The 23,476-nt window shown below is 43.0% G+C and overlaps 2 protein-coding genes across 3 annotated transcripts in view; one reads left to right on the top strand and one right to left on the bottom strand.

Moving 5' to 3' along the window:
* Window positions 1-21,745: 21,745 nt before the first annotated feature.
* On the bottom strand, window positions 21,746-22,254 carry LOC306665835 (histone H2A type 1-C). The gene has a single exon (XM_079147443.1). The coding sequence runs from the start codon at window positions 22,196-22,198 to the stop codon at window positions 21,806-21,808; it is 393 nt and encodes a 130-aa protein (XP_079003569.1). The 5' UTR covers window positions 22,199-22,254; the 3' UTR covers window positions 21,746-21,805.
* Window positions 22,255-22,501: 247 nt separating this feature from the next.
* LOC306666569 (histone H2B type 1-C/E/F/G/I) overlaps window positions 22,502-23,476 on the top strand; it is a 50,634-nt gene continuing 49,659 nt past the window's right edge. For both annotated transcript variants that reach the window (XR_013765332.1, XM_079148733.1), the window contains exon 1: window positions 22,502-22,927. Coding sequence is in view for 1 of the 2 variants with exons in the window: in XM_079148733.1 (XP_079004859.1) it covers window positions 22,538-22,918 (381 nt within the window). In the remaining variant the exon portion in view is untranslated. The remainder of the gene's footprint in view (window positions 22,928-23,476) is intronic.

The raw sequence follows: 23,476 nt of genomic DNA, 5'->3' as shown, positions 1-23,476 counted from the left end.
TTGGGGAGAGATGTTTCATGCAAGAGAAAATGCCAACTTCCTATCTTAGATATTGTTTTTATTTATGTCAACAGCTGAAAAAGGGTTGCATGCCCAGGATTATTCATTGCAAACTGTTTGGAATCATGAAATAGTGCAAGCAATCTTAATGTGCATGGAAAACGGAATGGTTGAATAATATTCACACAATGGAGTAACGTGCAGCTGCAAAAATGACTGGGGAAGCTCTCTATGCAAGAGTGTGGAGTGAATTCCAGGAAATAAGGCAAAGCACACAAGAATGCCCATACCTTGATACTAGTGGTGTGAGAAAGAAGGGATACAGAAAGCATACTTCTGCTCATTTTTAAAGAGAATGCTTGCCTATAGGAGGCAGGTGAGAAAGAAAGAGGTAGAAAGAAGGAACAAAAGGAAGAGGCATAGCATAGCAAGGATGAGAGCAGTGACTTTTTTTTTTTTTTTTTTTTTTTTTTGAGTAGACCTTAGCATATAACCCTGACCCTTAAAGCTCTAGTGATGTTTTAATGTGAACAAAATAAACTGTTACACAAACAAACTCTTACAATGCACAGAAAGCCTCGTACCGTGCTGTGTACCTGTAGGCCCCGCTACTTGGGAGGCTGAGGTAGGAGCATGGTGTGAGTCCAGAAGTTCTAGGTTGCTGGCAACACAGACTCTGAAAAAATACAAGCCAGTTAAACCCACAGGGTGGCATTCTTTCGTAATCCCTGTGATTTAGGAGGCCGAGGCAGGGGGATGGCAAACTCAAGGCCAGCCTGGCCTCGAAATAAAAATAAATAAATAAAAAGGGCTGGGGTATAGCACAGCGGTAGGCCATCCCTAAATTCAAATCTCAGTACCACAAAACAAACCAATAAAAAACCCAAACCCCAACAACAACAAAACAAAAAAGCCAATAAGAATGATGGGGGAAATACAACATAGAATACAAGCACTAACAAAGGAATCAAATTGTATGAAATTAGCAACATAATAACACTGAAAGGAAGATAAAAGTTAGTTTAAGTAACTGTGCAAAACAATATTGATTGGATACTGTAAGGCTGAAGACACAAAAGATACACACATACATGTAAATATTTACTGTTATCTAGTAAAAGAGTTTCTTCAGGGATGTGAGTTATCCATTTTGAAACTATGTGTACATTAGAACTGAACAAGTAATTACAATTATCTATGTTGTGGATAATGAGTTCCAGTGTTCTCACTGACAGAAGTATTCTGATAAACAAACCTCATAGTCTTGAATTAGAATCAGAGGTATTAATATTAATTCATATTTAAAAGTATCCATACAGTTACATAGAGCATAGATCCGAGTGTGTATTCTCATGGGTCAGTATATCTCCTTGCTATGCCAACTGAGAGAATCTAGAAGTAGTTAAACACAGTATCTATTTGCATACTGGCACACCCAGTCTGTACTTTTTAGGCAGGATTTCCCTGGAAAAAGAACCCAGAGTTCTTTAGAGAAGTAGTTTTTCCCAAGGCCTAGGTAGGGAAAATACAGGATGGTCCTGGAACATTTTATGGTGTCAGAAAACAAGGAGATGATTTAAATCTCCTAAGGAAACTTGTTGGAGAAACTAGCTAGCCAGTCTCAAGGAACTCCTAATGGAGAAAGCTGGTAGTATTTAAACAAAATAAAAAGTGATAGTAATGGATTTTAACTAATAGAATAAAAAATGTATAAATAAACGAAACTAGATAACTCTTCTTTATAGTATAATTCCAATTAGTAAATTTGGAAGAAAAGAGAGAAATAGAAGATGACTGGCGTCAACACTATTGTAATTTTACAGACAAAATCCACTAATGAATGCGAAAGTCAGAGGACAAAAGTTCAAGAAGAGGTGCCTTTGCATAGTCTTGATTATCCTCCCCCAAAACACCTGCCAAGTATAAAGGGAAAGACAATAAGTGTGTGTGAAGCACCAGGTAGACACTACCAGCAAGGTAACTCAGCCAGCAAGGGGAACACCAGAAAGGGGTGACAAGTGTGAGCTCCTGGCTGGGAGAAGGTCCTTCATCATTTTGGTGGCATTTCCTGATGAAAATGCATATGCTCACTCTAGACAAATTCAAATTGAGGGGCATTCTTGAAAATAACTGATAAGCACTCTAAAAGTGTGAAAGTCATAAAAGACAAAGATAGATTGGAAACTATTCTAGACTGGCAGAGACTAAGGAAAAATAAGAACCAAATTCAATGTAAGATCCTGAATAGGATACTGGAACAGTAAAAGAACACTGGCGGAAAAGTTTGTGAAAGTTGAGTAAGATCTGAAATTTAGTTAATGTTGTATCAATACCTATTTCCTAGTCTTTGTATATTGTTAGGTAAAACATTACAAGGAGAACAAGGTGAGGAAAATAAGGAACTTTTTGAGCTACCTTTTGGCATAAGAAGCATCCTAAAATGTTTTCACTTTCTATGTCACCATGTTGTAGCATTTTCCATAGATAAAACATAAAACATGATGTAGATTCCATAGTGGTGGAAGCATAGATGACTTTTATTGTTGTATCTAAATTCACAAGTACTTTTGACATTTCTATCCAAAGTCTGGAGGTTTTATTATTGGTAAATAACATGTTTCCCTTAAAAACATGATAAAGATTATTTTTTAAAAGATACTTGCTGTTTTCCAGGCATTCAGATACTGTCCCCCTTTTTCTCTCCTGCCTATTATCTGGACTTTCATTGAAATTACTTTCTCACAGATGTTCCACCTACATATGTATTACAATGTGCTGTAATTTGTCTATTTTTTGAAATTATATATATGAAATCACAGAGTATTTATTATTTTGTGTTTAGCCTTCCCCCCTCAACCAGATTCTTCCCTGTGTTATTATATTGCTGAAGCTCAAGTTTGTACACTTACATTGCTGTTTGATATCATAACTGTGCCTTGCATATTTATTTAGCTAGACTGATCCTCATGAACTGCCTTATGATTATACAATGTGGCAAATCTAATTTTGCTGAAATTCTCAGGCTTGGACTTCTGTACAATCTCAGAAGAATTTTAATTATTTTGAGGCCACCATACTCTGAGAAAGACAAGTTTACTGTGGAGACCATGCTTGGTTGCTCTGCTTAGCAATTCTAAGTTTTGAACCATCCATTCAAGGACCAGGATGTGAAAGAAGGGGTATCCTGGTGTTTTCTGCTCCCGGTGGTCAGGTCTTCTTGGCTGAAGTCTTGAACATCATGGTGCAAAGACAAACTAACTCCACTCTGCCTTCTGATGCACAGAATCTGTGAGCATAGTAACACAGGTGTTTCCAGACACTAGGTTCTGAGGCACTTTGTTAGCACGAATAACCTAAATAGTAATGATTTAAATTTATTTTCATGAGCTTATTTGCTGACTAGGCATTATTATTTTTTTTTTTCAGAAATAGTTTTGGCTGTAACCTAAATAAATGTTTTACAAAATATGCTCACTCACACTTATGAATGCATACCATTAATTAAAACAGAAGTTTTAGAAAGTATAGCTATTACTTTTTAATGCAATTTGATCTACCATTTTCTCCTCTCTCCCACTCTTTCTTCTCTTCTCTACTTCAATATAACTGATAACAACCAACTCAACCTATTTCATGAGTGATGGGTCTCAGTGTGCTGCAAAAACATTATACTATAGACTTCATTTTAAGAGGTTATCCTCCTCTGTTTTTATATTTTATGTCTATATTTTTTATATCTTATGCATATGTGTATGTACATACATATCTTAAGTTCTAATCTCAGAGTTAAAATCTTCTATATCTAAATAAATTAATCAAAGCCAAATAAATAAATAAAGGCAGAGATTTGAAAAGAGTGAATGTAGTAAATAATTCTTAAATTTAATGTGACTTTTGAAGCATATGGAAAATCCAAGATCCATTATTACTTCAAGGTGGAAGTCTGACCAGGAGTAAATGACCTTCCCTCTGAGCTGTCAGGAGGAAAATACTGTGGAATCTGGAGGCAGGCTGTGTGCTTGAAAAAGATGCAGGTAGAGAGTGGTTGGGGTTGGGGATGAGATGAAGGATCAATACAGAATCTCTTGGGACAGGAGATCTTAAGAATATAAAAAACAAGTGCACACATATGTGCTTTTAAGAGGCGAAGCACAGATCTCTTAATCCTGGCAAGAGAAAAGGAATATTCTCTTCCATTAGAAAGGAAGCCCCACGAAAAACAGTATTTCCAAAGATACCATTTTTCTACTAATCTTAATATTGAACCATGATCATTTCATAAGCAAATTTTTTTTTAACATCTACATCTATTTATTCAAATGTCTTTCTAGTGTCTTCAGCAGAGATAGTACAATGTTGCATTGGACTTCTGTGTACTTTTGTTATTCAATTCTCTCTACTAGTTAGCCTTGGGTTATTGTAACAAAATACCTGAGGCAATCGATTTATAAGAAGAATACATTTTGTCTCACAGGTTGGAGGGTGCAGTATGGAGTTGGTTGACACCATTGCTTTTGGGCTTGTGACAAGATAGTATATTACAGTGGGAGCCAGTGGCGGAGGAAGCTCCTCACCTCATGGCAGCTGGGAAGCAAAGAGAAAGAGAAAGCAAGAGAAGGGACTGAATTCCTAATATCACCTTCATGGGCACATCTTAAGACCCTAACTTTATGGGCACATTAGACCCTACCCGATAATGGTTCCACCACCTTCCAATAGCTCCGTGGGCTGGGGACCAGGATTTCAATACATGTTCTGTTGGGGGACATTCAAGATCCAAACCACAGTATTACCATACTACCCATTATTACTTTTTCTATTTTCCCTTACATTTCCCTTTCCACTCCCCCTACATTGTATGAGTTTGCTGGTTTCTGAATGTAAACATTATCTGTTAAGGAGGATCATTACTTCATATGTAATGGTGGTTTTGCATAATGGTTAAGCAGGTAGACTCTTGTACAGTTATCTATTGTTGCAAAACAAATTGTCCCCAAACTTAGTGCATCAAAATAATGATAAAATTTTATTATGTAGTATATGGGTAAGGGATTTGGGGGTGACAAATGGGCAATTTTGACTTAGGATCTCTGGGGAGATTAAAGTGTTAGCTGGGGCTTTGGTCATCTGCAGACTTCGGCTGAAGAATGGGCTGGAAAGTCCAGTTCCCCGATGATTTGCTTGGATGGCACATTGGTGTTGGCTGTTGGCAGAAGGACTTTGTTTCTTGAGGGCTCACTACACAGCAGCTGGCTTCCCCCAGAACAAGTGATCCAAGAGAGAAAAGCAAAAGGTACAGTGTTCTAAGGGTAAATCTTATCTAACCTGGGAAGAAACCACATGAGTGTACGAATGCTAGAAGGTGAGAATTACGGGGCCATCTTGGAGTCTGGTTGTCACAGTTCTGGGTATGATCACTCCGTTTCAAATCTCAATCCTGTCATTTACTTTGTTTTTAAGAAATTTACTAAACTCTTTTTCTCAATTTTCTTATGCCTAAAATTTGGACAAGAATATAGCAATAGATTAGACGACCGTGCCCTGTTTTTCCTGCCCTGTGTGGAAAGGTTATGCATTTCCTTGCCATGAATATGGATTTACAACATTCCTTCCCATGTGAAGAGTACTCCTCCCTTCACATCTACGTCAGTCTTCACCATGTGAGCAACTTTGCTGGATAAAGTAGAAGTGGCATGTGCCTGCTTCCCAGCACATTCACTGAAAGAAATGTGTTCCCTTCATGTCATCTTCCTTCTACCCACATAACTCAGTGATTAAGATGCAGAGTGGAGCTGCTGCTTATCCAGAAAGAAACTCAATGTGGGGCTGGAATAATCCTGCCTGTCATTATCTACCAAGTTTTGAGTTTTTTTGGTTGCATTATTTTAATCAACTCTGAGACAACTATTACCTACTTAGTAATAGTACCTGACATGGTAATAATAATAATACATAAGGTTATTATAAAGATTAAGTGAGTGTTTGTCAAGTGCTTAGGACAGTTGGCAGGATTGTTGCTAGGATTAAATGATTTTTGGCAGGCTTATATGGTGTCTGGCACATAGTAAGTTACCACACATGTTATCCACTCTTCCGTGATTTGGGATGGGTTAGAATGCAGCAGGTAGAGCATAGCAGTCCATTTGTAGGGCAGTGCACAATAGTCCCTTGGTATCCTAAGGGGATTAGTTCTAGGAATCTGCCCCACCCCCAAGATACATAAATTCATGGATGGTCAAATCCCTCACATAAAATAGCATAGTATTTGTATTTAACATATTCACATTCACAAAGCCTCTCACTGTACAAAACAGAAACTTTGGACTGGATCAGTGAAGATCCATGCTGAGGAAGCAATTGTCTTCTGGACTTCTGATCATGAGGAGCAGGGTAGGTATTTAGCAGTAAAAAAATCCACAAACTCTGTTCTGTATCAGTTGCTTAGAAAAAGCCCTTGCTTTTCAGTTGTATTCAATCCTCCTATTGGTCAGGATATTTATACAGTTGCATTTGAGGGCAGGAGAGGGAGTGAGAGCCCCAGGGATTTCATGTAGCAGGGATTTAATAGAGGAAGTTGGGTACACATAATGGAGGAGCTGAGAAACTCTCCAGAGGGTGTGGAGAGCAACCTAAAGATCAACTGCAGCAGAAGGTTGCCATCTCCGCTTTGCTGGTGGAACATGGAAGAGGAGAGAATGCTGGCATTCTGCAGAGGAGCCAGAGGGCCCCTGCACAAGCAGGCGAGGCTGAGGTCTCAGAAGGGCTCTCTGGCGGGACTGGAATCCAAGAATGCAGGTGAGGCTGCAGAAGCTTCATGAAGCAAACAAGGAAGGGAGGCAAGACTGGTCCCACCACGGCCTTCCACCGGTGCCTCCCATTGGCCAAACCTGGAAACCAGAGAGCAAAGGCACCTGGGAGGCACATTTTCAGTGATGGACAGCTGCACCAGAGCGTAAGCCAGCAGGTGATAAAACTGGTAGAAACTCAAAGAACACACATATTCTTGCAATTTCAGATTTCTGAGCATGCAGCCTTACTTGCTTTCAGTCAGATGCCCTGAAAATGTAGGGGCACTCTTGTGTCAATAATGCTGGACCAAAAGGACAGTTGTGTCTTAAGTGGAACAGGTCGTGATGTCCCAGGGTGGTGGGTATCCTCTAGGAGGATGTCTGTCTGGGACGCTTGTACCCTCCGACATTCTCCTCTCCAGTGTGCTGCATCTAGTGACTTGCTTCGAGCAACTGTCAAAGTGACGTGTGTCATTTTGAGATTAGGTACTAACGGTTGTGACTGCTGTCTAGGACCCTTTCACTTGCTCATTCCCTTAGGAGGTCCCCTACCATGGTGAAAGGAGCCCTGTGGAGAAAAAAGCCTGTGACAACAAGCGAGGACTCAAGACCTCAGTCAAACAGACCTGGAGGTACTTTCGTTTGTCAGTGATCACGTGCTCAGGCGTGGAAGCTGATCAGGCCCTGCTGAGCCTTTGGATGGCTGCAGCCCTGTCTATCACCTGAAGGGCAGCCTTGTGAGAGCCAGAGGACGGCTGGCCTGAGGTCAGAGCCTGAAGCTGCCAGCTTTCCTCATGATTTGTGACCAGGCAATGGATAAAGAATATACCCAGAGACGATCCACACACCTGTGAGGGGGAAGGAGTCTGCTCGGGGCTCAGCGTGTCATGCCATTTAATCTTCCTGGCCATCCTCTGATAAGGAAACTGAGCATGAACAGGGAGAGCGATTGGCTCACGTTTACCCTACAATATCAAGTAGGGACAGACAGGTGGCGAACCTGTGCTTTTATTTCTCTGGTTTCACACCATCGCAGAAACCCAAATGACCAGTTTTCAAGTTTGTTACCATCCAATTTGGGTTGCATAGAAATAAAAAGAACAAATTTTTAAAAATCAAATGTCTTTGCATTTTTTAAAAGTTCGGTGTCCATTTCTTTCTCTCTCAGTCTATTATAACTAATCGAAAGTTTAAAAACAACATCTGGGTCTTCTTCCAGGTATTTTGTAGCTAAAAAGTAACATACAACATGAAACTGGAGTAATAAATAACCAAATGGAGATCATTAGGACAGAGGAAAGAGACCAAGGGAACGACGGAAGGGAGGGACTTAAGAACACCACTGAGCAAGTCACATTGGGGGATATAATGTGTGCTTGTGCAAATAATGTAAAAAGGAAACCCCCTATTTTGTGTAATTATAATACACCAATGAAAAAAAATCTCGGGGACAAATAACCACATGGAATCAAACAAAACAAAGTCTCCTAAGAAGTAGGTGGTTCTTAACTCCCTGGGTTACCTTACCATTCTGCAGTAAAACAATGATCATCATGGTAGAGATGACAGTGGCAACTAACAAGCAGCAGCAGCGCTGACTGAGGGCTCCTTTCCTGCTTGGGTCTCTTAAGGTCTTACGTGCACTGTCCCTTTCACTTTCCCAACACTTCTTTCTCCCCCACCCTCCTGCCATCTTCTTAGGTACTGGATCTGGGAGAGTTACTCGATTTCTTGTGTCTCAGTCTTCTCCCTTAAAAACTCAAGTAACAGTGGCACCTACTTCATTAATTTATCATGAGGGTGACATATAGGAGTTAACGGCTGGCAGTTAGTGATCAGCATAAGCTAACGGAATGAGGGAGGAGTTAGATGTCTCCCCAGCCTAGCTTACACCCCTGTGAGTTTGAGCAACTGATTGGGAGGCACAGCTTCCAAGGTCCCAGTCAGATCAGAGAGGTCTCGAGTCAGAGCACCCTTCCACATGCGCGGCTTCACAACACGGACGCGGGGCCCCACAAATCCAGCTGAACTCTCCTGTCCTTCACGTGCACCGTGCCCAGGTGGCGTCTGCAGAGTGCCATGATAGGGCTCCCTGTATTTCAACACTGATTACTGGCTGTGAAAGCAGGAAAGATACTTTTTAAAAGTACTCCTTCGAAAACAATGGTAAAAGAAAGTGGAGAGAAAGACAGTGGGGAAAGAAAGGGGGACATTTGAAGGATAAATGAAAAATCACAGAGCTACTGGTGTGTGGCTTTCACGGCAAGCAATTGAGACGAGGAGACTCAAGTGATTAAGATGATAATGAAAAGTTAGACCCAGCCCAGTACTGAAAGCAGGAAGCACCCACTCAGTTCCACTGACGGCCACCTCCGGAGGGAACCTAACACCTCCTAATAGGCCCCTGCTCTTGGCTTCTGTCTCCCTATCAGCCCTCAGCAGCCACAAGGGTTGGCGTGCAGGTGGAGCTCAGAGGTAGTCAGCAGGTATGTGATGCCTGTTCTCATGCAGCTAGCAAAGTCCTAGGCCTGGGCAGGACGGGGGACAGCATTGTGCACAGGCGGCTGTGCTCCAAGGGGACCCACTTTTCCATTTCATGGAGAAAGCACGAGAGCAGATCTTTCTCTGTGAGATGACAGCTGGAGAGCCCGCCTCCCAGCACCTGGAGCATCTGCTGATCTTCCCACAGAGAGCACAGCACCATGTTCCTGGTTACTTGCCTGGCAACAAAAGGAAGTCCCCCGGGTCACTGGTGAAGAGCTCTTCTGTGCCCTCACGGTGACTTTGCTCATGGCATTCCTGGCCACGGGGTGCTGACAGTTCACACCCCAGCGTCATCTTCTACTGACCACTGCTGTCTTGCCAATCCCTCTGGGAGGAGCAGAATGGTCACAGAGGGCCTCACAGAGAAGGTGACATCTGAGCAAAAAGGTGACAGAAATGAGGGGTTGAGCCAGGTGAGCTTCTGAAGAAGAGTGTTCTAGACTTCATAAGATCTGGAAAGCAAACATGAAAATAGAGGAGTAGGGAAACCCCACTGAACTCTGACGTAGAAGTTGCAGATCATAGGCGGGAGCCTGGGCCTTAAGTCAGCCCAGAAGCTTTGGGGTCATTTAGGAGGTGAGACAGCAGCCTTCTCACAATAGAATAGAGAAAGTCAGAGTGTGTGTGTGTGTGTGTGTGTGTGTGTAGGTGGGGTGGGGATATTGGGGAACAGGGAGAGGAGGAGGAAGGGGAAGGAGGGGAGAGAGAGAGAGGGAGAGAGAACCTTACAGGTGAGAAGCACCAGATGTTTAGGATGTTTAGGGCGACTGGGTGCAGGGAAATGTTTAATGATGAGCTCTCCAGGAACAAAACAGAAAAATCTGATTTGCAGCATTTGTTGATTCTCATGGTTTATATTGTCTTTATAACCAATTTCTGTCAACCATATTACCCCAGAGAAAGTAAGGAAGAATTCAAAGTGACACATGGATTTTCGCATTGGTGATTTGGGAGAATGACACTCGAAGGTGGGGCTATATCTCAGAGCCTGGATCCCACCAGCCACTGGTCTGTGTTGGCGCCAGGCAGGAGATCAACTCGACCAGAGCCCCAGTTTCTTTATCCACCATCTAAAGGGATTGTGCTAAAGGAAATGCTCTGCCCTTCATTTGCCCTTTCTTCCCACAGGGCCAGCTACCCACGGCCCTGTTCCTTCAGGGCCATTCACATTTTTCTTTTCTCTGTTAAGTTTGCTCAAGGAGCCAGGAGGGATGATTCTCTGCATTCCCACTGAAGGGAGGCAGTCAAGTTGAAGCCAAAGCAGAATGGACTGAGCCTGGGGCGTCTCTGTCTTGGGAGTTGGAAAGGTCCACCCACTCCACTGGGCTGCTCTTCTAGACCCAGAGAAGTTCCAGTGGAAGGTGTGTGGATGTACCCTGCCCCATCTCACCTCGATGTCTACATACTGTCTATGCATGTGTGCATGTGTGTATGTATGTATATGTGTGTATGTGTGTGTTCACACACAAATCACTTTTTATAGATTTATTGTAGGCATTTCTTAAAAATAAGTTGACTCTTTCTGTCCAACTCAGCATGTGAGGTTAAGTAACTGTCCCACTATCTCCTGGAAATTCACAGCCAGAAGTTAAAGCTCTACCCCAAATAGGCCTTGTGAAATCATCCACTCTTATTTCTTGAGGGACTAAGGTTTGCCAGGCAACCTCAGGCATGGAGTTGGAGCAGGGAACACAGCAGAGGACCAAACAGGCCTTCAGCCCCAGCAGAGAAAGTTAGAGTAGCAGAGACATTCTTTTTGTGCAGTGATGGGTATAAAACCCAGGGCCTGGTGCATGGCTGGGCAAGTGCTCTGCCACTGAGCAACACCCCTTCCAGCAGAGACATTTTTAAAACCTGACTTTGACGGCAGGTAAAAGAACAGAAAGCACCAGGAGAAGGGCAGACTAGGAGGGTGCATTTTCTAACTCCTGCTCAGAGAGAGCAGGGAATGTCAGTTTAACCAGGGAAGCTCCTACTTTCCTCCTGCTTTCACCCTCTTCTTGTCAGGCTGGAACCTGGGGGATCTGATTACATAAGACTCTTACAAAAGAGTTGGTGTTAGAAATTAAATAATTTGGCTTTTGCTGTTCTTTACCGCTCCAAATAATTCACGCACATGATCTTTTTTTTTCATTTTCATTGTCATGGAAGGCAGATGCCACCTCCATTTTGGAGATGAAGAAATTGAGTTTTGAAATGAAGAAAGGGGAGGATCTTGAGTCCAACTCAAGAATGACTTGACTTTCAGTTCACTTTCTGCATTCCCAGCAGAATATGACAGCAATTTCAATTTTGCTATAAATTGGGGTTAATCATTCCAGAATTGTTTTAATTGCTATAGTTGGAGTGTTTTAGAAACTTAATCTTCATATGTTGGTGGTACTTGGGGGTTAGACAAATCACCCTCAATGTGGGAGGTAATCATCCAATCAACTGGAGATCTGGAAGGAACTAAATCTAGGAAAGGCTCTCTGCTGGAGCTGGGATACACTCCTCCCCTGGAGAGGAGAACTTCAGGCTCTCCAGCCTTTGGACCCCAGGACTGATACTACCACCCCAGTTCTGAGGCCTTCGAAGTTGGACTAAGAGTTAGATTATCAGCTTCTTTTGTTCTAAGACTTTTGTTCTTGGATTCAGTCCACCTACCTGCACTCCAGGGTCTCTGATCTGCACAAGACTGCAGTGGGACTTCTCCACCTCCATGATGAATGAGCTGATGCCCCTAACAAATCCCCACTCTTGAGATATACGCATTCCTATTGGATCTGCCTCTCTGGAGAACCCTAATACAGGATGGGTTACACAGACTAAGACACATTCATGCAACTGTGTATGGAAAGCCCTGTGTGTGTCTTGTGGAAAGTTCTTCAAGTTATATTATTAAAAGAGCAAGTTCAGATCACTATACCCAGTCAGCTTCCTGTAAGAACAAAAAGTGGGGAGATAAACCATATATTCATTCCTGACTCCCATCAACTTAAATTTTTACAGGGCAGATACACAGGACAAAAATGTGATCAACTAGTGAGATGTTGAGGGATGTATTCTCAGTATGTGACTTATTATTTCAAGTTGTTTGAAACCTGTGACTCAATCACTTATTTAAAAAAAGATACATTTTACATTAAGAGAGCTCCTCTCAATTATATTCTTTTTCTTCCCTTAAACCTCTTTATTTATTCCCAAAGCACACATGTAAACACAGAGAAATAAAACTAGAATAAGTTTTTTTTTCTTTTCTTTTTTTTTTTTTTGTTTCTGGGGATTGAACCCAGAGGAGCTTTCCTCCTGAGATATATTCCCTGCACCTATTTGTTTTTGTCTTTTTCAGTTTGAAACAGGGTCTCCCTAAGTTGTTTATGACCTCCTGAAGTTGCTGTGGCTGACCTCAAACTTTCGATCCTCCTGTTTCAGCCTCCCAAGTCACTGGGATTACAGGTATGTGCCACCACACCTGGGTAGAAGAATTGGAGGAAATTTGTAGGTGCAGAATCAGTCAGTGATGTAGGAATGCAGGCATTATTTAGCCAGTTTTCTGAGAATTGGTTTAGTCTGGCAGGCACTTGGGACCCTGGTATTTCTTCTGATAATAATAAATTTTGAAACCTAAGGGAGAGAAGACATTCAAAGTAAAAGTGTTTGGGAGCCTCTCTCTCAGTCTTCCTCACACAGACAAAAAGCTTACTCTGTTACTCTCCCCTTCAGCTGAGTGGGCTTTTCTCTAGGGGCCAGAACGTCTCAACTCCCCACAAGGAACTACCTGCAGCTGAAGGACTCCATCTCCCAAGAAGGATGCTCTAATTTTGCCCTTCAAATAAACTGGATCTATTTAGCAAATAAAAGTAGAGAATGTTCAATTAAATTTGAGTTTCAGATAAACAATGTGTTTTGTTTTTGTTTTTTTTTTCCCAAGAGTTATGCATCCCACGCAATATTGGGGGATATAGTTACACTAAAATGATTAAATTTTGTTTGTCCAAAATTCAGACTTAACTGGTGTCTTATATTTTTGTCTGGCAAACTTATTCTCAGATGCTTCCTGGAGGAGTCTGATTAGGTGCACTTGACAAGAAGTACGTAGCCTAGTGCTAGCTAGTAGGATTTCTGTGATAGACATGTTCTCTGTGCACTGTCCAATACAGTAGCCACTGGTAACTGACAATATGGTTAGTGAGACTGTGAAACTGAATTTTTAATTATTGAATTTAAATTCACAGCGTCACAGATGGCATGGATATGGAACTCATCCTGTGTCTTCTCTCCAAATTCAGCTACTGGAGTTTAAGAACAAATGACGAAAATGGCGCATGACCCGGGAATAAGCTTCCTGGAGCTTAGGTAGTGAGTACTCTGTCCTGCCCAGGCTCATCTCCTTGTGAATGTCTTTGTTCTGGGAATTTACTAAAGATCTGTTGGATGCGAAAGATGAGAAGTCCCCATGAACAGACGAAGGAGGTATGATTTTTCAACAAACTCTCCCTGTAGAAGAGAATGTGAACAGGACAACCCCAGCATTAGAATGGAAAAACAGAGGTTCCCGTCTGATAGAGCAGACACTGCAAGTGGGAACACAGCGCTGATTTTGCCACACCCAGCTGTGACCCCTTTCTTTTTATGATTTTAGGCAAACTCTATTAGTCATAGATTCAGAGCATATTAGAAAGAATTCTTCAATGCATACTCCAACCAGAAGAGAACAGACTATTGAAATACTTATGGCTACTTGGAAAAACAGAGTTAATAGGAGACACCCAATGTGGAGAGGCTGGTGCAGGAACTGGGGAAGGTAGAGTGTGGAAAAGGGAATGGAGTGAACATCCAACTCTCTCGGTGGGATGAGTCGGCAGTATATCAAAAATGGTTTGTGAACCTTTATATAGAGGTTCAGATGACATTCTTGGGAAAGGGGAAGGGCTTTCTGGGCAAAGCATCTATCTCTGGTTCATTCTCTAGATATCTGAGTTCCTATTAAGGGTCAGGAACTCTGCTAGGTGCTGGGGGATCACAGTAAATGGACAGACCAGGTCTCCACTTAATGGAGCAACGTGTCATGGGAAGAGGTAAACACATGGGAAGGGATCTGATAAACAAAAATGTCAGGCTGTATTTGTGTGTGTGGTGGGTATGTTGTGGTTCTGGGGCTTGAACCCCACGGGAACTCTATTACCTACTACTGAGCTACATCCCAGTCCTTTTTATCTATTTATTTATTTTTTATTTTGAGACAGGGCCTCCCTAAGTTGGCCTTGAACTTGCGATTCTCCTGTCTCAGCCAGCTGAGCCTCTAGGATTACAGGTGTTTGCCACTGTGCCCTTTTTATTTTTATTTTGAGACAGGGTCTAGCTAAGCCTCTGAGGCTGCCCTTGTACTTGACCTTCCTGCCTCAGCCTCCTGAATTGCTGGGATTACAGGTGTGTACCATTTCACCCAGTTTCACCATGTTTTAAACAATTTAAACAGTCTTATTGATAGAAAGTAATTAGGGGTGGAAAGGAGGGAGAACAATCTTCTTTTGTTGTTGTTTTTTATTTTTATGCTTTAAGTTGCAAAATTAATACATACTTCTTTTAACACTTCACATATAGATGTTTATAAAGGTTAATGATCTCTCCTCGTCCCTCGTAACCTGCCTGCCCTGAGTCAGACACTGTGATGGGTTTTCCTCCACACCTTTCCATCTTTCTTTACTCCCACAGGTTGTGTGTGTGACTCTCTCACATCATATTGTCTTTGGTGGCTACTTAATATTCCCTTGGATGGATGGATGTCCTGTTGATTAAGTCAATGGTTTTCTCATTTATGTTATTTAGAAAATGAGCATCTATAATTAGGTTTTTTTCTTTATTAAAATATTGAAAAAATAGTTCTTACATATACAAACTTACATAGCAAGGCACTTATTCTAATTGAAAGACATCTCAGCTTCCTAAGTATCTAGTAGTAGGTCTTAGCAGGACAAGTTCTCAAAGATGATATGACAGTGGAAATTCTTCCTTGTCCTCCTCAGCCCTGATATTAGTGGTTTTAGTGAGTGGATCTCCATTTGTAGGTAAGAAGTAGTATTTTTTGTTGCTCTAGTTTGCATAACTTAATCACTAGACCATTTGAATTTAATGAAGACTATAACATCCCCTCTTTAGTCATCTTTTATATTATGTCCTTTGCCTTTTTCCTGATACTTGCTGTTCCTCTTTGTCCTTTGCGTTTATTAAACCTGCCCATTGTCTACTGCTGTCTTTACATATATTGTATCTTAAGCCTCTTTTGACCTTTGTGGTCTGTATTCTTTCCTGTATTGTTTTTGTGCTTCCTTCTTCCTTAATGATGATCCTTCTACCCCCAAACACACACACTTACACAGTAGTACACAAAGGGTCTCCCAAAATGTCACCTGATATTCACATATCATATTCTTAGAACTTTAATCCTTCCAGGCAGAACCACATCAGGCCCGTCTGAGGAGGAGCTGAGACCTGAAGGGTGAAAACCAGCTCACTGAGAGAAAAGTCAGAGGACAGGCATTTCAGAAAACTACACCAACCACGCAAATGTCTTACAGCTTAGGTGCTTGGTGGATAGAAGCTGGTGTGCCTGGGAAAGAGCAAAGAAAAGAAGTGTGACGAGTTCTTGCACACTGGATTGAGGTGTGGGCGACATGACTAGCAGTCTGGATTTGTGGAGATGAAGGAAAGGCAGCAAGCAGTTTCACTCCTGGAATACTAACGTGAATAAGTGGACTTGTGGTAGTATCAGTTACTGAGTTGGGAGGACAGGAGCAGGCGTTCTGAGGGAGCATGGTGTTACCCCTTGCTCAGGATCAGGGTTCAGAGGCCTCTTGACATTCGTAGTGAAGATGTCAAGGAAGGATCTGGAGATGTACTTTACTTTTCAGGGAAGAGGTCAGGGTCAGCGATGGGAAGTTGGAGGTTTATTATAGAGATGATCCTCGAAACTGCAATGATGGAAACCATCAAGGACACACAAAATAGGAATCTGAACCAGGCTCCAAGTTTCTAAAATTTAGAGCATGTAACATATGGATTATTTTGAGATAAATATTTAATGCAATGACATTTGCCGTGGCACATAGTCAAAGCTCTGTAGTTTCAGCTCTGGCTATCAAAGAAACAGGAAAGAATGTACGTGCTCAACTGGCCAGAGTCGGGGGGATAACTTATGAGCCAGGAAGAGCACCTCACTGGAAGCTGACCATTCTGGGACTTGATCTCGAACCTCTTCTTCGGAATAGTGGGAAAATTAATTTCTGTTGTTTAAACTGCTCAGGCTGTGGTACTTTGTCGCAGCCGAAACTGACTGATAGATTTGGGTCCCAAGAGGTGGGGTCCTGCTGCAACAAATACCTAAAAATTTATATATGACTTCAGATCTGGTGATAGGTAAAGGCTGAGAGAGTTTTGAGGTTCATGCTAGAAATAGCTATTTGCTGTGAATGGACTCGCAGTAATAATACAAATGCTAACAGGAATCCTGGTAGAGCCTCAGAAAGAAAAGAGGAGAGGTAGAGAAACGCTTCTATTTTCTCAGAAAATACATAAATAATCATGAGCAAAATGTTGGCTCAAATATGGATGTTCAATTCCATTCTGGTAACGTCTGAGATGGAAACGAGGGATATGTTATTAGAAACTGGAAGAAAGGTGGTCCTTGTTATAAAATGGCACAGAAGTTGCCTGAACTATGTTCGAGTGTTTGGGGGAAGGTAGAACTTACCAGCCACAGAACAGGATATTTAGCAGAGAAGATTTTTAAGCAAAGTTCAGAAGGTAGAGTTTGGATCCTCCTTACTCCTTACAGTAAGGTGCTAGAGGAAAGAGAGAAATCGAAGCAGGAATTGTTAAGCAAAAAGGAACCAGAACTAGGAGGCTTGGGAGTCTGTCAGTGTGTCTATCTGGTAGAAAGCTTTTCTTAAAGAGGAGTGTTGAGTAGGATTTGATAAAGTGTCAAGGGTGCCCCTCAAGAACTAAATCAGCCATCTCAGCAGAACACAAAAGAGAGAAGGGAGGACACCAGGAGAGACACTAAACACAGGAAATGGGAAGTAAGCGAGGTGCTCAGACCTCCTGAATTCTACAGGCAAGACCACGGGGCCTTAAGCATGGACCATCCTTCCAGGAAAGGAAAGAAAGGCGCCAGGGGACCCAGAGGTGATGGGAGCTGCCACAACCACCATGGCACCAGTGTGGCGCGAGAGCATGGGGCGCAGGCAAGGATGGCTCCACCTCCTCAAGGGAGTCCGCAAAGTTGTGAGGGCCAGCCCCTGGGAGAGAGGGCGTCAATCCAAAGTGGAGAGACATAAGATCTGACAGATATTGCCCTGCCCGGTCATGGACTCACCGAAGACCTATCACCCCTCCCTTCTTTCTTTACTTCCTCCCTTCCTCCCTCCCAGCTTCCCTTCCTCCCTTCTTTTCTCTCTCTCCTTCTTTCCTTCCTTTTAGGATGAATGTCCATATTATGCCTGTCCCATAATTGTGTTTTAGAAGCACAGAACTGGTTTCCCAGGCTCATGGCTGGAGAGGAACTTTGACTTAGGACAAACCCTACCTTGATTCTCAGCTGTACATTATGATAAATGTTACACTCCAGGCTTCAGAATCGATGCTGTGATGAATTAAGGAGTGGGGAGGTGCTGTTGGGATGGAATGAATGTATTTCGCATGGTAGGAGGGACATAAATTTTATTGGGCCAGAAGAGAAATGTTACGGACTCAATTGTTACCCCTTCCCCCAATTCTTATGTTGAAGCCCTAAACCCCAGTTTGACTGCTATGTGAACACACGGTTTTAGTAGGTAATGAAAGTTAAAGAATATCCTAAGGATGGACCCTAAACCCATAGGACTGAGCCCTTATTGAAACTCGACAGCACTCTACTCACGTCTGAGGAAAGGCTGTGAGAACACAGGGCGAAGGTAGCTCTCTGTGAGCCAGGGAGAGTCTCGCCAAATGCCCGTCCTGGCAGCATTGGACATAGGCTTCCTTACTCTACAGCTATAAGAATACAAACCTGTTGCTTAAGCTGTGCAGTCCGCATCATTTTGTTGTGGCAGCCTTAGCAGACTGAGACTGTCAAGGGCATGTTGCAAGTTTAAGCAATGCTGGCAGCCAGTCGCCATATTCCCAAGTCTGGAGCTTAGCGTACCTGCTGCTTTCAGATGGAGCCTTAAGTGTAAGCAGTGTGTGTGAGTTCTACATCCTAAAAACGTGGCTTCCCTCAAACTGTCCAAACTACAACTGAAACAAAGAAGTCACTGAAGGTCTGATACGGTTTCAGTGTGATAGACTAATGAATTCCCTGCCTGACAATCCACTTTATTTTGGAGTTACATGACACATTCCAGTGTCTCTGGAAGGTGTGATGATTGTACTTATTCTTTTTCAAAAAATATATGTTTTTGTTTATTAACAAAATTTTTCTAGGTATAAATATAGGTTATGGATGTTTTTTAGTAAACTTCTTTATGTTAATCTTTTTGGCTTGTATAATATTTAGATAATTGGCATTAAGAATAAGAGGCTAGACTCTTATGGCTACCCTTATTCTTATTTCAGTGTGCATAAGAAGGATCTCACTTAAATTTCTAAATATCTTCTAATACATATGCATTATATTTACCAGTAATATATCAATTTATGATTATAATTTAGAATCAACAGTTGACAAACCTTTAGAAAGTAACCTAAATCTTAAGTACATCAAAGTGTTTTACAACTGGCTCTAAAATTCATCATGCTTGCAAAAAAGAATCCAAATGATACAGGATAACAACAGCAACAACAACAGAAAAAAACAGACAGATGAAGTAAAGAAAAGGAGAATTTGGATATGTAAAGGGGAATGTAATAATTGCTGATATTGAGTTTAACCAAACTACGTTGTTCAGGGTACATTAAATAACCAAATAATAATTCTACCCAGACTCACTTCTCAGTAACACCCTGGGATAAATTTGTTGCTGGTGTCCAGTGCCTTTAGCAAATGAGTAGCCTGGGTGTAGCAATCTCTTCAACTTGCCCCCAATTTAAACAGTATTTCCCAGAACCCTTGAGGCATGATAGATACCTGCTCAAGGGCTGAGCTAAGGAGGATTTATTTTCCAGTACAGAATTTCCCTGGAGTAACTAGGGTTTTTAGATATAAATAATGGCAGCGCAGAGCTAAAGGAGGTGTGCTGGAGACAGAGGTAGGACAGAGCTATGACGGACATCATTTACTTGGAGGAGGCTCTTGGCTGTATCTCTTAGGTGAGAGGTGGACCGCTGGTCCCTTCTGTGTTTCTCTTAAGCTCCTAAAACAACCTCCCAATGCAAACTGGATTATTAGAAGGGAGGGACATTCTCCTGGTGAGAGAAGATGCTAGTGACAGTGTCCATCTGGTGTGTACTTAATGTCTACCCTGGTAATTAACTGACCCTCCAGAACAAAGTGCTTCCTGGCTGCAGCACAGTCACTGAGTCAGGCAGCTCAACCTTCACTCGGTGCCCATGTACCAAGTGTCTATTCATTCCAGATTCTGTGGTGACTAGCTACAAATTAACAGGATGGGGCCCTTGACCTTACTGGAAGTCTTGTTGAAGAAGAGACCATCAAGTTTAACAAAGTTCACAATGTATCACTCAGTATTAAGTAATCCAATACAAAGTGTTGTTATTGGAGCCCACAGGAAAGAATACATATTTCAATCAAATTTCCATTTCAGATTCTATCTCCTTGCCCTACTCAACACAAACTGACTTAGTAAGCTCTGTGTATCCCTTGGAAACCATCTCTGCCAAACCAGGTACCCTTGTTTCACTTACCACACTCTAAATCAAAAAAGGCACTGGCTTTTTTTTTTTTTTTTAAATGGTGTTTTCATGTGAACACATTGTGAAGATTTATCTGTCTCTTCCTGTAAATTCAGGGGAAGTTAATCTCTCCTCCACCTGTAAGCTCTTCACAGAGTTTAAGATGCCATCAAGGACTTTGTAGTATGTGAGTACAGTTCATCCATTGTGTGTTGATTTTTCAGTCTCCATTTTTTTGACGAGAATCATTAGAAGTCCAGACCTTGGGATTTAAGGTAGAGCGCACAGACGTGGCTGGCACACAGCAAATGCCCAAGAGCCAACTCTCCTGACTAGCGCAAGCTGATTTCATTGCTGAGCCACTCCTTCCACAGCAAGGTGAGCATAGACAGGGAAGAGGTGGAGGCCAAAGGGGTTAAGCACCTAGACCAAGGTCATACACCTAAGTAGTGTGGGAGGTGGATTTAAGTCCAAATGGCTAGTAAATGAATATAGTCCCAAGGCTCATATCAAGTTATTCTAAACTAAGGATGCAAGTTGTCCAATACACAGTAAATGCCAGACTGAAAGAATGTGGACCTCCCTGCAGATCTAGGCCAGGAGCACTCTGAGGCCAGACCTGCTCCAAGTCTGATGGTTCTCAGCCTGGCAGCCCATTAGTTTCCATAACTTTCAAAATGCCTCAGAAAATTTAACATCATGTGGCCACTAAGGTGTCCACTTGATTTCCACCACCTGGCCTTCACCAAGCTCTGGGATACTGTACTTTTTTTTTTTTCTTTGAGAGCAGCTTTGGGGAAGAAACGAGGGAGATAAGGAGAGGATAACACCAGTCTCCAGCATTCAAGTCAGTATCTGGAATCTGGAAAGTAGAAGGCACAGCTGCAGGAACAAGCTTATGCTTGGATGAAACATAATAATAAATTCCACTACACATTGGACTTTAACGGAAAAGGGACCCATTCTCGAAATGCTTCATCGGAGCTCCAGGAGCCTTGAATATATTGCTCCTATGCTTGGCTAGTCCTGGAGCCCAGGCCTGGGCAAGCCTTGGCCCTGCTGGGCTTCCGTGCCCACGCACTCCCATTCAAAGCAAAATTATCATCCTCCCGCAAACTTGAGCCCAATAATCTAGGAAAGCAGGACCGAACAGCGGTTCTTGTGGGGAGAGTAGCTCCGTTACACATACTGGGAATTCGAGAGCTTCTTAAAATAGTTACTAAAAGCACTTAGTTGCCTATCAGGCTGTTTTAGCTTAGGAGCACAAAACTATTGGTATAATACACACAATTTATATGACAGGAGGGAGATGTTGTGGTTCTGCTTAAGTATGGCTTCAAGTCCCTTCAAGTAGTTAAGGGAATAGGAAGCTTGCAGACCACCTATTTCTCCACTTAAGCTGTTAGGTTCAATTTGTCAGTCACAACATCTTTATGTGTGGTGAGATAAAATGCCTCTAAGTACGTACAAACGTTTTTGTTAAATAATTTTGTTTTCTACCTGTGACCAGTTTTTGCTTTCCCTCCCAAACCAAAGGCAAGAATAAGTTTTGAGTTACGCTAGAGTACAACTAGTTATCAGCTCTTTCTTTGAAAAAGTGGGGGGGGCTCTGAAAAGAGCCTTTGGGTTTGATAACGTTTCCGGAAGCTCAGATGTCAGTCAGATCACTTGCCCTTGGCCTTGTGGTGGCTCTCGGTCTTCTTGGGCAGCAGCACGGCCTGGATGTTGGGCAGGACACCGCCCTGCGCGATGGTCACGCGGCCCAGCAGCTTGTTGAGCTCCTCGTCGTTGCGGATGGCCAGCTGCAAGTGGCGCGGGATGATGCGCGTCTTCTTGTTGTCGCGGGCCGCATTGCCCGCCAGCTCCAGGATCTCGGCCGTCAGGTACTCCAGCACCGCCGCCAGGTAGACCGGCGCGCCGGCCCCGACCCGCTCGGCGTAGTTGCCCTTGCGCAGCAGGCGGTGCACCCGGCCCACCGGGAACTGCAGCCCGGCGCGAGAAGAACGAGATTTCGCTTTGGCGCGCGCCTTGCCGCCCTGTTTACCACGACCAGACATCGCAAGTCAGCACACTCAAGACACCAACACAACGAAACTAGGTTCTGACAAAAACAAATAGAGCCAGGAAGTACGTAGGACAGGCCTGCTTTTATAGCCATTTCCTGGCTAGTAAATCCGACTCTCTGATTGGCTAGAATAAGCATGATTTAAGAAACCAATAGAAAAACTGTATTTCCATACCTCATTTGCATAGTTCTGCCCCTGGATGACAGCCCTGCCGTTTGTCTTCCAATTAGGTAAGACTTGCTCTGCATCCCTCATTAGCATAAATGCCCTATAAATAGCAGAAATCTGCTTCACACTTTCATTATATTTCTGCTGTTTTGAGGCTTTAAAATGCCTGAGCCAGCGAAGTCCGCTCCCGCCCCGAAGAAGGGCTCCAAGAAGGCGGTGACCAAGGCGCAGAAGAAGGACGGCAAGAAGCGCAAGCGCAGCCGCAAGGAGAGCTACTCGGTCTACGTGTACAAGGTGCTGAAGCAGGTGCACCCCGACACCGGCATCTCGTCCAAGGCCATGGGCATCATGAACTCGTTCGTCAACGACATCTTCGAGCGCATCGCGGGCGAGGCGTCGCGCCTGGCGCACTACAACAAGCGCTCGACCATCACGTCGCGGGAGATCCAGACGGCCGTGCGCCTGCTGCTGCCCGGGGAGCTGGCCAAGCACGCCGTGTCCGAGGGCACCAAGGCCGTCACCAAGTACACCAGCTCCAAGTGAACTTGCCAAGTAAGCGTTTTTACACCTAACCCCAAAGGCTCTTTTAAGAGCCACCCACCTACCCACAAAAAGAGCTGTGGAGCACACTAACTTTCGTTGGGGATTAAACAATCTGGCTCAAATCGAAATGGTCAAAGTGGTTTTAAGAGTCCACATTGTCTTTGTAGGGATTAAGGCAGTAAACACTGCTCCTGACACTTCAGTATACCGAGACCTGATTGGTAGGCTCGAGCCAATCTTTTGTCTGAATACTAGTCTTCCACTCTGCCGCCATTGGTCTGGCGTTTTGAGCTTTGAAACAAAACCTACATAGTGGCCACAGGCAGTCTAGATAGGAATTGCAGTTCAGGACAGGCCAGCTCCCGAGTGCCGCTGCAGTCAAGTACTAGGGCGAGCGGGAGGGAACGGAGAAGCGAATGGAGTTGGCATACGCGGGTTCCACTGGGTCTGCCTACCCTTTCCAGAACGGTAGGTTCTTTTATGCGTTGCGAAATTACACCTTCCCTTAAGCATGAGGATCTTTTGTAAGTTAGTACAAAGAACAGACTTTTGCATCTT

Source organism: Sciurus vulgaris (assembly GCF_902686455.1).
Source record: "Sciurus vulgaris genome assembly, chromosome: 7".
Lineage (NCBI taxonomy): Eukaryota > Metazoa > Chordata > Mammalia > Rodentia > Sciuridae > Sciurus > Sciurus vulgaris.
The sequence above is the reverse complement of the archived record's forward strand: the minus strand, read 5'-3'. Positions and strand labels throughout refer to the sequence as shown.

Bases quoted from the DNA above. Each gene is read 5' to 3' on its own strand.
- LOC306665835 (XM_079147443.1), bottom strand. From the start codon at position 22,198: ATGTCTGGTCGTGGTAAACAGGGCGGCAAGGCGCGCGCCAAAGCGAAA.